Here is a 15,643-nt window from a genome sequence, read left to right on the forward strand (position 1 = left end):
CGCAAATTGGAAGTAGGGTGAGGCTACATACCCTCAAAGCCAGCTGCCACTGATGTACTTTTTTCTAAGAAGGCTACACTTTCTTATAACTACCTTGCAAAGTGACATCAACTGGGGACCAAATGTTCAAATGTTTGAGCCTATAGAGGACATTTTTCATTCAAACCATTACATTGCCCTTATGATTCTTATATTTTTTTCCTGCAGCACTTTCTTTTATTTTTCTTTTTACAATGACATGTTCTGGGCCCTAATGTTCTCAAGGAACAGTAGAAAACCAAAGTTTGTTATTTCTTAAAGAATTAACTAGCAAAAAGCCTTACATAAATTAAAAGGATGAATACATGTATAGGTGTTAAAGCAAACATTCCTAACTCAGGGCAGGTAATAAACCATGATAGACAAGAGAAAAAGAAAAGTCACAGAACAGAAACTGGGTCCTAAGGCTCAAACCTTCCCACCCTGTTAGACAGGAAGACCCAAGTGGTAACTTGCGTGCTCTCCAAAGAAACCAAGTGACCAAGCCATATGGACTAAGGACTCATTCAAGTTATGCAAAGGGTATTAAATATATATCTAGGGAACAGTTAACCTGAATATAAAATAAAAAATCAGCAGTAAGTTCTATGATTCAGTGATGATATCAGATACAAACTTCAAGGACAAATTTCTTTTCAAAGATTTATTCCAGTTTCATGAGGCTAGCATGGGGTGTGTACATTTACCAATACCAAGCCAATACTTCAGAATCAGCTCATGCACCAGATCCCTGGCACCTGCTCAGTTCATCTAGAAGTATTTGTGGTGGATGATGGAGGGGCCTGACTCCTCATATTCCTGCATGCTGATCCACATATGCTGGAAGGTGAACAGTGAGGCCAGGATGGAGCCACCAATCCAAACCAAGTAGTTGCCTTCTTCGGGAGCAATGATCTTAATCCTTATTCTTCTGGGCACTAGAGTTGTAATCTCCTTCTGCAACCCATCAGCAATGCTTTGATACGTGGTGGTACCACCAGACAGCACTTTATTGACATAAAGATCCTTGAAAGTGTCCACATCATGCTTCATGATAGAGTTAAAGGTAGTTTCATGGATTCCACAGGACTCCCTGCCCAGGAAAGAAGGTTGAAAGAGTGCCTCTGGACAGTGGAACTACTCATTGCTGTTGGTGGCCTGCCCCTTGTGTTAGGGCACCAACAATGGGAGGAAAGATGGTTCTGTGGGCATGGTCAGCAGCAAAGCCAGCTTTTGCACATGTCAGAGCCATTGTTACTGACAAATGCCATGATTTCTTCTTCCATTTTGTTCGATGCATGACTGGGTGAGAGAGCAACTAAAAGACATACAGGATAAGGCAGCAGAGGATGAAACCCAGCTCCTATGTCCTTTATGTTCTTTATATCCCATCTTCTACAATGCTTCCTAAACTTTGGATTAGATCATATAGATGTCCCATTTGTAGCAGGGGATTCAGCCATCACTTATTCCCAGCGCTTTGATTAGTTATGAACCTCTTCAGTAATCCACTGCAAAAGGTAGTTTTTCTGACCAAAGCTGACAGCATCATTAATCTATGGACATAAAAACAATTGTTTAGTAGTCAATATGATGAACACCTCATAACCATTTACCAAAAAAAATTTAAAAATTTAAAAGTGGCTTCTATACTAGGGTCTATTACCTTCTCAGTCATGGACTTTTGACCAGGCTTACAGTACCAGGTGTAGAGTGGACCCCAGACTCAATCTGAATGTAATTGTACACCTCCTTAACTGTGAAGCTCCAGTAGGCACATCTTGTATGACTGGTCATTATTGTTGCACACAGGCTCTGATGCATTCCTCCAGCAGTGTAATTAGGGCTGTTCAGTAGGTAGGAAACTTCTAGTCCAGTTAGAGATAAATTTTTCCATGTCCTGTCACCAGACCATTTGTTGTCTTCAGAGATAAGGTCTTGCTTGCTATCTAGTTCTGGTGGGCAACCAACAGCAGTGACAATGTCTGTATTGTTTGGGGGACCACAGGGAACCCCATTATCTTCAGTTCTTAAGAAAATATGGAGCCCTTGGCACTGGTATTTTCATTTAATAACCCGAGAGTTCTGAGAGCAGTTTATTCTCCAAATTTTATTTCTAAATTTTTTCCTTCAGTTTCAGGTCATTACAGAGATAGAGAGTAAGATTTGCAGAACATTTTATTATTTTCAAATATATTCTAGGTCATATTTAATTGGAAAAGAACTACTTTTAATATTCTTTATAAATATAGGTTAATAAAGAAAAGCCATGTTTATATTTATTAATGAAACTTTTCAGCTCTTACAAAGAAGCACTTATTTGTGAAAAGGTATATATTGAAAATACAGGCACACACAAAATAAATTGTTACTTAGACTGCCAGTCAACAAAGTAGTGAAATGTAGCTGAATAAAATGTTCACAATAATATTTCTTAACCACATTCAAAGAAAAAAGCAGTGTAGGTTCATCTATGACTCATTAATCTTTTGAGGAAATACAAGAGTAAAAGATAAATCAAAGCCCATGCCAAGTCAGAAAATCTCAGAAATTTTAACCCTAAAATGACATAAAACACAAAAGAGACATTTCCAAATGCCTCCAATACACATTTTATTAATTAATTTATGAATTAATCTGCTATGTGTTGCTGAAGACAGAATTGAGGCATGGGAACCATTATCCATGTCATGGAGTGAGCACTACCAAGTCATGACTTCAAAGTTAGTGTTAGCTCCTCCAAGACTTCCTAAACGGCACAGCCCGGGAGCTAAAGGTAGGAGGCGGTGGATTGCAGGTCTGTGAAGACACTCTGTTTTCAGCACTAGTTCTGGAGCAAATGTTAATGTCTTCTGTAAAAGTAGGGAGACAAGAAGGTTAAAATGATATTTTCAACAGCTGAAATGTTTTCTAAAGCTTGAAGTGCATGTGATCGAGACAATAAGGGGCCAAAATCAACCCTGGCAAACTCTTTCTGTGTTGCAATAATATCCTGTAATGTGAAGTAAATAAAACAGAAAATAGAAAGACCTTGATCATCCTTGGCCTGCTGTCTGAAATGAGTTCATTACTTGTTATCGTTTTCTCAAATTAAATCACATACCCAACTTTCTCAGGATAAAGATTATTCCATATTTACCACATTTTCCCAGAGATTTCACAGCACAAGGCAAGTAGTTTTGTGCCATTTTCCCATTAGAAGAAAATTATGAACTTTGAACATCACTCTCCATTTGTATTCTTTTAAAGTTAACCTTAACCTTGTACATGTTATTTTGTTTCGTGTCCTTGTGCCTGGTTTTAATCTTAAATAAAGGGACGAGAAATGCTACTTTTTTTTCTCCAAAGGGAAAAATATCTGAGAAGCCACGTCAACATACCCAAATCCCACAAAGGTTTTATTCCACTTCAATAACATCTCCTACTTGTTAGGAGCTTTGATTTGAGCTAGCAAGGTTATCAGATTGTGTGTCTATTGTCCTGTTATGACTTCCTTGGCTGGGATCCTGCAGCAAACACTACGGATGGGATGTTTTGTTCAGGCAGCCGCCACAAGAGGTAGTTGAAGGAGGGTCTGTGGAGAGGACAGGGTCACCAAGCTGTCAAGGCCTTCCCAGTGGAGGAGTTGTTGCAAGTGCTGCCTACAATCGTTCTAATCAGTGCTTCAATGTGCTGACCTTAGAGTCAAATCCTGCCAGTGTCCCAGAAACAGGGACCAAGACTCTATGCTTTGTCTTCCGAAGTGAATTCTGAGGGTAGTCACCAGAAGAAATAAAAGAAAAGAGGGTGAATAGGAAGTGACAAGGGAAACCATCGAATTATGCATCAAGGTGAAGGAGCTCAGGACATAGTTCAGCATAGAGCTATTTTGGCCTCAGACTAAGATTTAATTTCAGTGCAATATGATTATCTTTATTTTGAAATGTTGACGGGTGCTGAGAGAGAACTGACTATTTTGAGATAGAATCACCTGTTCTGAGTAAAAGAGGAGATTCCTAAAACAACTGTGATTTTTATAGTATCAAATAATTCTATTTCTTTCCACCTTCCCTCCTTTCCACCTTCCTTTTCTTCTTTACTTTTGTGTTTTTAAATTTTAAAATACTTATTATTTTTGTGATTGTATGATTGTGTGTGTACGTGTGTGTGTGTGTGTGTGTGTGTGTGTGTGTGTGTGTGTGTGTGTGTGTGTATGTGAGTGTGTGTGTGTAGTTCAGAGGACATTTTGCAAGACAAGTCTTTCCTTCCACTCTGGGTTCCAATGGAACTCAAACTTAAAGTGAAACTTATGCTCCCTGACAAGTATTTTCATACTTGAACTGTGTAACTTGCCTCCTTCTGGTTTTCTTGTTTGTTTTGTTAAGGTCTAGTCTCATGTTACTCAGAATAGCCTCACATTTGCTATGTGAGGATCAAGATAATTCTTGATCCTCCTGCCACTATCTCATAAGAAGTGCTTTTACCACCAAACCCCACTTTAAATTTGTTTTCTCTATCAAGTTAGCTAAACACAACTTGTTAGCATGATATGCTTTGCACGGGTCACATTTTGCTAGAATTTCTCTGTGAACTTATTTTCAAGCAGTTGCCACCTAACGGTGTTTTCTAAACTCATATCTAACTTGTTCAAATGCTTTGCCCAGATCATGGTTACCACACTACTGACTAAATGAGACAATTATGTAACCTCTGACTTGAGAATTCCAATATAACTGATAATATATAATAAAAGCCATAATTAGGCCTGGTTTCTCTAAAATTATCCATCTAGTTTCATCCCTCATGAGGCTAACTGATGAAATTTCTGATTCATGGAAATAGGGAACAGCTCAGCTTCATAAAAAAATTGAGACAATAAAAGGTAACCCACTACCTGCCTTAGCAAACATCACTACTTGCTAACAAGGATGTGGGAATATATTAGAGCCATTGTCTTCTCTTATTTTCCTTAAAAGCCAATTATTGGGATGAAGAAAGAGAGTGGTTTTGGAGGGAGAAGAGAAAGAACATCGTATATTGATGTAAATTCTTCTTTTTGAAAGCTGCAACATGAAGCAAAAGAATATGCATGACATTTAGCCTAGTTTTATAACCCAAATAATTTTTCATTGCACAAAAATAATATATGAATAATCAGAAGTGAAGGCTGAAGAGATGGCTCAATGATTAAAAACACTGGCTAGTCTTCCAGAGTCCAGTTCCCAGCATGAAATGGAAGCTGACAAGTTCAGTGACTGAGTATCTGACACCATTTTCTGGTTCCTGTGGCTATGGTATGAGCATGTGCACAGACATGCATGCAGTCAAAGCACACACACACACACACACACACACACACACACACACACACACATCAAATAAAAATAAGTGTTTTTAAAGTGAATAGTGATTTCTGGGAGGATTGCTGTATATAAATGGTTTACATTGTAAGAAACAAGTAAACATAATGCAGCTGAAACTCTTCTGAGATGTTATAAGACTGAATTTTAAAAAAAAAAACTTTTAAACATTAACCCCAGATATCTTTGAGAACTAAATCTATAAGAAACATCTTTGAGAAAAATATGATCTATATTTTATTCTTTTTTCATTTGAACACATCCTGTTTTTGTTGCAACTGTCTAAGAAAATTTGCACCCTTGTAACATACTTAGGAGTGACAGGAGCATTTAGCCTAAATCCAAATTACAAGCTTTTATTTAGTAGAAACATCAAGCCCTGCTGGACAGCTGAATGTTGCAGAGTTCCTTTGTAGCCTTAGGTAGTAAAAGAGGATCTTTAGAAGTACTGAACATGTCACCAGGCACCTGAGAGATGTCTCTTTTATTCAAACCTAGGGTCAACTTCAGTCATTGTGGAGGAATTTAAAGCCTTCTCTTCTTTTCACAGAATTGACCATGGGGAGCACGAAGAGGCAAAGAATTCCAAATAGCAAGAACTAACTTTATATAGTATGATTACAGCCTTTAAAATATAAAGGGCAGTAGGGCAAATTCCAGTTACTTTAATGACAAAGATTTGCAATTAGCCCCAGCAAGTCTATTTTTTTTAGGTACCTCCATCAACTAGAAACTCCTATCGATGAGTTCTTCCACTCAGACCATTGGAAATTGACAGTGATACCAGTGAGCCTAAGGTTCTGAAACATGATGAAAGCCTTTTCAAATCTGTCCCCCGACCCAAAGAAAACTGGAATCACTTCAGAGTCATTTGAACGTTGAACCCATTTCATAACACGTGAATGCTTTAAAAAGGAAAGATTTGACAATGTAGCACAAAATATAAATACTTCAGTTAAACAATTCCATGAGCAGTTAGAGTATTTTGTAAATATATTCAGACTATAGCATAGATATACTGTGCATCTACAAAGAAAGTGCTTCAGGTCATTCACAAACCACATAAAATAAGGAAAAGAATGAGAGTTTTCAGGACAGAAAGATGTGTGCAGAGTTAACTGCAAAAAATGATTCTTTTACACAAGTGTATTGAAATATACATAGACCTGTGGTACAGAGTACCATAAGTGAATTATCTAGAACTTTTTCAAATACCACTAATAAACATACCCAGTGCTGGTCATTCTGCAGTACCTCACAAAGACACAACTGCAACCACTCCAGTGCTTTGATTTTACCCTGACAACACATTTATTTGTAGGAAATTGTTTCAGTTACTTTGCTTGTTGCTGTGATCAATGACATGACAGAAGCAATTAAGGGAGCAGTGATTTATTTTGGCTCATGGTTTCAAGGGTAGAGTCTAGCATGACTAAGAATGGCTCCATGTGTTCCAATAGGTATGTGTTAGGTATGGTTTATTCACAATTTTTCTGGATCAAGAAGGAGAAAGCTTGGGTTAGAAGTGAAGTTGGGTTACAATAGTCAAAGACCTCTCCCAAGAGTCTCACTTTCACCAGCTATGCCTCCTTCTCCAAAGATTTGGCATCCTTCTAAATCAACCCTATCAGCTGGTGACCCAAACATGTAAATATGTGAACCTGTTGGTGTCCTTTCACGTTCAAACCATAGCCCTTAGTTATGTGATATGATTAGAGTGTTTCTATATTTTAGTCAGTAACTGACAGTCAGGTGTTTTAGCAAGAAGATATTGGAGGTCAATAACATTTAGTTTATTTCCAAATATTATTTTTATTAGTTGTTGATGCAGGTAGTCTCACTACCTGTGAACAATTAAACCATCTTAAAGCTGTAAACTCTAAAACAGCCTCCCCAGTTGGAAAGTTTACCTCAGTCACTAGTTGTACTTTTTGTTTCCTTTCTGGAATATTACTTTGAGTATTCAAGAATCATTGTTAAAACAAGTGTGTATATATACTTCATTTCTACTACTCTGCACACATGCATATATATACACCATATCATATCACATCATATACTTAGTTGTACTTCTATGGATTGCTCATATAGATCAGCCTCCCAGATGCAGGAAACTTTGTCAGAAGGGGTGGGGGTAGAAAGAATATTAAGTGCCGGCAGATGAGAAGTAGAGCAATGTGATGCTGACTTCTGAACGTGCCATGGCTGTTGCACCCCTCAACTCACAGCGTATGTGGTTACCTGTACAAGATTTGCACTAGATCCAGTAAGTCAAAATTTCAGCAGGAATGTGGGAGTGGACCTCCTCAGCCTCACCCATATATAAGGAGCTATTATTGATGGCTATTGGGGTTGGGAAATTTACTTCCCTGTTGGGGCATAGACCTTGGTAGGTTACTTATAACCTAGTGAATGTCCATATAACCATGCGCATATGGGCAGCACTAATTGAACTTGGGTCTTTATTAAGAAGAAACAGAAAGAGTAAAAAGAAGATATAAAGTTGCCATGGTGGGACTGAGATGGAGAACACTGTGGAGGGAGAGGAGAGAGATAGTAGTACGTGGATATTATCAATGTACATGGCATAGTAACATGAAACTTCCAAAGACTATGGAGTATTAGAAGCAGACATTATTATTCAATGAGTTGTAGTTATTAGCACTGTGAAATCTAAGTGTTTCATTAATTATGAGATTTAGGGAATTAAACCAAATATTTTACTTATGGACCATAAGCATGTTATTTGCTATATGTGTGTTTCTGTGTTCAAAAAGTTGGGAGTATAAAAATCCTACCATCAATGATGTGGTTTTGTTCCATTCACTGTATTTTTCAAGTTTCATTGGTCTGTATCAAAAGATACTTGTCTTAGGGATTAGGTGATGGCTATTAAATAATGACACTCCCTCATACTCATGTTTTATTATACAAATAGTAGATAGTAAATATTTACAGGTATTATCATCTGTGTTTTATTAGGCACGACTCTAAGGGTTTGGCAAACTATTCATATGTTAAAATAAAAAGTACTGCAACGATGATGACAATATTTCTTAGGCCTTTCAACGGAAAGAAACTATGTGTACACAATGGGCAATGCTAAAATCTGAGCCTCATGGATGGTTCTTAAAAGCAGTTTGAGCAAGCTGTAGGGAGAAGAACAGAAAGCAATAGCTTCTGCTTCACTCTATTCCTGCCTTTGGACGTCTGGATTTTAATCAAAACAAAAATTTCCTATGAGCTCAGCAATTATAGACTTCCCATATCTAATCTGTGTCTGTGTCTAAGAGACTTATAAAAGGTCAGGTATCCTCAAACTCTCTAAAGAGATACTTGGCTTTTATTATGTAATAGCACTTTTCACTTTTTGCTATCTAAATAATTCTTTTCTCTTTGAAATTTAATTTTCTTTGTCATGGCCATTAGATATTACCGTGACTATTTGATACACGACTTCAAAAGTAAATTTCTCTTTTAAAGATTTCTCTCTCACACACAAGGAGGTTTAGCACACTGGCCCTTTAAGTATATATGTATTCACAGGAAACACCATTGCTCACAATCCACCATTATGGTAACCATGGAAACATAAGAAGTTTTAGGCTTGTTAGTTTATCTTAACACTTGACAGCCACTAACAGTTGAGCTTCTTACAGGAGTCAAAGAGACAAGTGTTTTATATTTTTCCATGTAGTTTCATTAATCATGTTCACTTTCATAGGGCATAGAAGACCAGACAAAGCCTTTGGTATATAATTAGGTAAGTAAATGTAAATTCTGCTGAATATCCTATGTGCTAGATAGCCCAGGATGTAAGGTCTCAAGGTTCTGCAGTGTCAAATGTATCTGTGAAACTTCCTGATGCTGAGTATATACATTAGCTCTTCTGTGTTGTTTTGCTGTCTATAAAATGAGGATGATACTATGACTATCATTGGATGGGCAACAGTATCAGATGTGCTAACACCCCTGAAATGTTTAAATGAGACTCCAGTGAAGTAAAGCACAGGGGACGAATGGAAAGGTTTGTGAGAGCTGGGCATTGGCAAGATGTTCTGAGCTAAACTATGTGCCTAATGGAACTTCTTTTCCTGAAGGTGGTGCTTCCTGTCTTCTCACGACTCCCTCTATTGTCAACATTTCCTGTAACTAGGAAGATCACTTATAATCTTTTGGATTTCCAAATGGATTTCCTCACCTGCAATATACAAAGGTAAAAACTTCAAATAATGTAATAAGGAGGCTTTCAAATTGGGTCTTTGTGGTACACATGTATCTACTTAATAATTTTCAGACATGGGCAGCAGCAAATCCTGAAAGGTTATCTCTCTTACTGGGCACAAAAAACATCCCTATCCTGTTTCCAATTTTTCTTCACACCACACTGTTCCTGCAGTCCATTGCTCCAGATCTGCCTTGGCAAGCAGGAGCTCATGGACAGAGGTGTTACTAAGCCCTCATAATATGCAAAGCCATCTTGCTGATGTGACCAAGCAGTGCAGCTATTCTCTTCTTCCAGTTAGAGAGCACATTAGCAAAACCACCGTGGAAGACTGGGTAGCTGGTAAGTTTCCTGGAAAGTGAATACGGTTCCCTCCAACCTTCAGAAGGGGAATTGGCAATGACATTCATTATCCACATTCTTGGTGACTAAAAGAATCCTTCTTCTTTTCTGCTAAATAACAGGGCATGAGATTTTCATGAACATTAACACTATAACCAAAGACTTGAACTAAGAAAATGTCCAAAGAAGTTGTCTCATAGGGTCAATATGGAGTATAGGGCTTGTGTCAAAGATATCCTCAGGATATTTTGTTTCACTGAAAGGAAGTCAATTATATAGATATAAAATGTTGAGTAAGATATGGGTACTAATAGGATATTTCTGTGATGCCACCTATTTTACACATAGATTTTGGATATGGGGTACTAATAAAATAATTCAGGGTCTCACACATGTTAGGCAATCACTGTACCACTGCAATATTCCCAGCCTGGTTACCTATAGATTTTGCAGGTCATTTACACTGTGGCTTTATTTTTAAAACATGTATAGCTTTCTTCAGAAATGTACACATTTCAGAAACATGTACAAAGAAAGGTGACAGTGAATGCTACTCTGTTGATCTACTTAGGGTTCCCTTTATGGATCTTATACTCACATCTCTCTTAGCACATATATAAACATACTTACATACACCAAGGATATTATTATTTTGACATAAATGGGTTTCTTTTTAGCAGGTTCCATTGAAGAGTTCAATTTGTAATATTTATGAAATGTTCTGCTATAATTCTTTAGAAATGACAATTCGAGTATTGCTCTGCTTATTGCTTTCTTTTAAGTTATTAATAATGTTGATATATTGAAAAGGTGAAATACATATCATCTTACATATCATAGTGCTGTCTCTATTAATTCCAAGCATCAAAATACCTAATCCACAAATATAAACACTTCAGAATTTGACATGTATTACATAATTTCAGTAATTATGTCTGCCACACTAGTGAATTTCTAAGCTTCTTATATTCTTACCTACAGTGTGTAGAACCCTAATACATATATGCATAGACCATGCAGGGACAAAGTATAGGCACTTAGTGCTCTATAAACCGTAACTCTTTCTGTTTCCCCCTCCTTTGTGTTCCTTGCTTGACGCTATATTTCTTACATACCATCTTCAGGTTTGCTGTGGCAAAGGAATGTATCTTCAAACTGAGTGGACTCGTTTGCAGCCTAATAGCTTTGGTGTTTGAAATAATCCTAGCAAGCAGCCGATGCTGGCGCCTGTGGGAATTTGACAGTAAGAGCGTGCAGTTCGTGTTTTTTGGACTCTGGGAAGCTTATTACCCTCAATCGTTTAACATCTCTGGGTCTATGATCCGGATTCTGGTGCACAGCCCTATCAACTCAACATGGACCATCTCACCGGAATTCCACTATGCACAGACACTGATAATATGGGCCGTTTTGTTGAAACCTGCAGTCCTAATTTTCAGTGCAATGGCTATTAAGATCGGCTGCATGAAAGACTCATTTGTTAAGACACAGATATTTTTGTACAAGACCTCTGCCTTGATTTTGTGTATTAGCAGCCTTTGCACATTTGTTTCTGTGAGCTGGAACCATATTGTAGATCTTTATGGTCAAACCACACTTGATTTTCCACCCAGCTTTCCTGTTAAGAAAGATGCTCTTATAAAGAAACACTATACTGCTGCATTCCCAATAGGTGTCCTAACAGCTACCATGTCACTCTTCGGTGTGATTATGTTCCTTTTTGAGATGAGCTCTTTGAAACCACAGAGTGAAGTGGAGGTCCAGTGTGTTTCTAGACCAATCAATCAAAAGGCATGAGGCAAGCCAGAAGACTGCTTAAAGAATTTGTCCGTATGCACATATTACTAATGCAGTCATCAATATGTTCCAAATAAAACATCAACTTGATTTCTGTGTGTGTGTGTGTGTGTGTGTGTGTGTGTGTGTGTGTGTGTTTGTCTCATGCTTGTATCCCTCTCTATTTGTCTGAGGCATTCCTTTCTTTAAACGTTTTCACATCTGAAATCTGTCAGTCACGATCATATGTTCAGATACTGCCAACAATCTATGGCAGGCAAAAGGACTGGTGAAATGCAAACAGCATGAATCAAAAGGACTGACACTAGGGGGAGGGGTTTGTGGTTAAACTGAGAAATGACACAAGAATCTAATCATCTTTATAGGTTGGAGACATTTAATCGTGGTATGTTGTGAGTACAAAGCAGAACTTCTTACCCCTGCCATTGCTAAACATTTTATGTGGTTTCTTTAGGTAGGAAGACCAATCTGCACATTAAAGATGCTGAGTGCCTAAAGCCTCTACTCATTAGCATCTAGTGGCCAGCTTCTTTTTCCCTGTTCGTAGATATCTCAAAGATCCAGGCATTTTCATAGTGCTCTAGATGTGCCAAACTGATCACTATAGGGAACCATATAGCTGCATATGACATGATCCAGGTGGGTAGATGATCCTTGATGGATAGAGGATTGTGAAAAGAAGTGTATAGGGCAGTAACACTGCTCTAATTCCTCTGAGTCCCATATGGGAATCAAGTGAAAATACCTTCCACTGAAAGAATGCAATATCTTCTCTAGTAAAATTGGAGATATGGGCTATAGAGCTCAGAGCTGGAATTCAGAAGTCTGTATTTCTCAGGAGAGTTTCCTGAATCATGTGTCCCATCTGGGAGTAACTGAAAAGCAATGTTTCTCTGGTGGGTAGTTCAGCCCCCAAGGGAAGTGATTGGATAGTGTTCCATTAAACAGCTGCAATTCACTTTGGTCCTCTTCCCTTAGTTCCACATTTCAGAATCATGTATGAGATAAGACCTTGAGAGAAGAAGAGGATGAAACACTAGTTAGCATACCTAAGAAGAAAGAGGAGCTATCCATCCATAGAAAGTAACTTAGGTATCCAAGAGGACCAGAGAAGCACTGGTACAGGCTGTTGTTGTTGCTTATAGTGGAGTCACAACAATAAACAGTATCCTAGCTTTTCTCATCCACTTCCTGGCTTAAAGACCCTCATGGTCAGGTCCAGTCTTCTGGCCATGTCCAATCTTCTCTTTTCTCTTTCTGCTTTGAACTCTTCCAGATACATCTGATTGTTCTCACATATCTACTTTCTCAGTACATAACAAACTCAGAACTAACTAAAGAAGTCCAGTTGCCCAGATCTCACCTATGGGCTTAGGAGTGAGAGCACTCCTGGAAGACTAGCTCTCTCTGGGAAGGTTTTGTGTCCGAAGGGCTATGGGACAGTCGCCTTAGCTCTGGGTGCAGACAGAGACCAGTGCCCAGATCTCATTATAATAAGAATACAAACAATATGAAAGCTCAAGCCATATCATCTCTTCAAAATCCTACATATCCAAATCCCGTAGAAATGCTTGTTATTAAGAATTTCTCAGATAATTGCAGACTGGTACAACCATTCTGGAAATCAGTCTGGAGGTTCCTCAGAAAATTGGATATTGAAGTATCTGAGGACCCAGCTATACCTCCCTTGGACATATACCTAAAAGATGCCCCAACATATAACAATGACACGTGCTCCACTATATTCATAGCAGCCTTATTTATAATAGCCAGAAGCTGGAAAGAACCCAGATGCCCTTCAACAGAGGCATGGATACAGAAAATGTGGTACATCTACACAAAGGAATATTACTCAGCTATCAAAAACAATGACTTTATGAAATTCATAGGCAAATGGATGGAACTGGAAAATATCATCCTGAGTGAGGTAACCCAATCACAGAAAAACACACATGATAAACACTCATTGATAAGTGGCTATTAGCCCAAATGCTTGAATTGCCCTAGATGCACAGGACACATGAAACTCAAGACAGATGATCAAATTGTGAATGCTTCACTCCTTCTTTAAAAGGGGAACAAGAATACCTTGGCAGGGAACAGGGAGGCAAAGTTTAAAACAGAGGCAGAAGGAACACCCATTCAGAGCCTGCCCCACATGTGCCCATACATAAACAGCCAACAAACTAGATAAGATGGATGAAGCAAAGAAGTGCAGGCCGACAGGAACCAGATGTAGATCTCTCCTGAGAGACACAGGCAGAATACAGCAAATACATAGGCGAATGCCAGCAGCAAACCACTGAACTGAGAACAGGACCCCCGTTGAAGGAATCAGAGAAAGAACTGGAAGAGCTTGATGGGGCTCGAGACCCCATATGAACAACAATGCCAACCAACCAGAGCTTCCAGTGACTAAGCCACTACCCAAAGACTATACATGGACTGACCCTGGGCTCCAACTGCCTAGGTAGTAATGAATAGCCTAGTAAGAGCACCAGTGGAAGGGGAAGCCCTTGGTCCTGTCAAGACTGAACCCCCAGTGAACGTGATTTTTGGGGGGAGGGCGGCAATGGGGGGAGGATGGGGAGGGGAACAACCATAGAGAAGGGGAGGGGTAGGGGCTACGGGGATGTTGGCCCAGAAACCGGGAAAGGGAATAACGATCAAAATGTAAATAAGAAATACCCAAGTTAATAAAGATGAAAAAAAAAAGAATTAACCAGATAAATTCCAGGACATAAAAGTTAAAACGCACAATCATAAAACTTCTCAAAAAAATTTAAGAGGTATAAGCAAGATATGAAAAACATCTCACAGAAATTTAGGATAGCTTAAGAATAAACATTTGGGCACTGAAGCTCCCGGAAGGGGCGGGACAGGTCTTCCTGGTTGCTGCCGCTGCAGAGAGCCCCTGGGCAGCACCCCACGAACAAACCTGAGCCTCGGGACTACAGGTAAGACCAAATTTTCTGCTGCAAGAAAGCTGCCTGGTGAGCTTGGGACACACGGAAGCAGAATTTCTCTAGGACCCAGCACGTTCTGTGTTTCCCGGAAGTCCCCCACCTGCGGATCCCGGCCCGCAGCAGCTTTCTGCTCCCAGACCCGGTGAGAGAGAAACCCAACCGCCTGGTCAGGTGGGCACTCCTGAGGCTGCAGAGCGGGAGAGACCACCAACACTGCTCACCCCTGCCCACATCCCTGGCCCAAGAGGAAACTGTATAAGGCCTCTGGGCTCCCGTGGGGGAGGGCCCAGGAGCGGCAGGACCCCGCCGGACCCTGAAGGAAACAGACCAGATAAACAGTTCTCTGCACCCAAATCCCGTGGGAGGGAGAGCTAACCCTTCAGAGAGGCGGACAAGCCTGGGAAACCAGAAGAGACTGCTCCCTGCACACACATCTCAGACGCCAGAGGAAAAAGCCAAAGACCATCTGGAACCCTGGTGCACTGAAGCTCCCGGAAGGGGCGGCACAGGTCTTCCTGGTTGCTGCCGCTGCAGAGAGCCCGTGGGCAGCACCCCACGAGCGAACTTGAGCCTCGGGACCACAGGTAAGACCAACTTTTCTGCTGCAAGAAAGCTGCCTGGTGAACTCAAGACACAGGCCCACAGGAACAGCTGAAGACCTGTAGAGAGGAAAAACCACACGCCCGAAAGCAGAACACTCTGTCCCCATAACTGACTGAAAGAGAGGAAAACAGGTCTACAGCACTCCTGACACACAGGCTTATAGGACAGTCTAGCCACTGTCAGAAACAGCAGAACAAAGTAACACTAGAGATAATCTGATGGCGAGAGGCAAGCGCAGGAACCCAAGCAACAGAAACCAAGACTACATGCCATCATCGGAGCCCAATTCTCCCACCAAAACAAACATGGAATATCCAAACACACCAGAAAAGCAAGATCTAGTTTCAAAATCA

At 39.7% G+C, this 15,643-nt stretch overlaps 2 protein-coding genes across 2 annotated transcripts; one reads left to right on the forward strand and one right to left on the reverse strand.

Annotated features, from left to right (window-relative positions):
- Positions 1-789: 789 nt before the first annotated feature.
- Actg1l2 (actin, gamma 1 like 2) lies at positions 790-1,071 on the reverse strand. The gene has a single exon (XM_039100493.1). The coding sequence runs from the start codon at positions 1,069-1,071 to the stop codon at positions 790-792; it is 282 nt and encodes a 93-aa protein (XP_038956421.1).
- A 7,905-nt stretch (positions 1,072-8,976) lies between these two features.
- On the forward strand, positions 8,977-11,811 carry Samt3 (spermatogenesis associated multipass transmembrane protein 3). The gene is made up of 3 exons (NM_001408874.1): positions 8,977-9,120; positions 9,458-9,573; positions 11,049-11,811. The coding sequence occupies exons 2-3, from the start codon at positions 9,545-9,547 to the stop codon at positions 11,719-11,721; spliced, it is 702 nt and encodes a 233-aa protein (NP_001395803.1). The 5' UTR covers positions 8,977-9,120; positions 9,458-9,544; the 3' UTR covers positions 11,722-11,811.
- The last annotated feature ends 3,832 nt before the right edge of the window (positions 11,812-15,643 follow it).

This window comes from Rattus norvegicus, chromosome X (assembly GCF_036323735.1).
Source record: "Rattus norvegicus strain BN/NHsdMcwi chromosome X, GRCr8, whole genome shotgun sequence".
Taxonomy (NCBI): domain Eukaryota; kingdom Metazoa; phylum Chordata; class Mammalia; order Rodentia; family Muridae; genus Rattus; species Rattus norvegicus.

What these genes read in the sequence shown, in the direction of transcription:
- Actg1l2 (XM_039100493.1), bottom strand. Translation starts at nt 1,071, where the DNA reads ATGAAGCATGATGTGGACACTTTCAAGGATCTTTATGTCAATAAAGTG.
- Samt3 (NM_001408874.1), top strand. Translation starts at nt 9,545, where the DNA reads ATGGATTTCCTCACCTGCAATATACAAAG. An exon ending in CTCACCTGCAATATACAAAG is followed by an intron (nt 9,574 to 11,048) that starts GTAAAAACTTCA and finishes TACCATCTTCAG; the next exon opens with GTTTGCTGTGGCAAAGGAAT.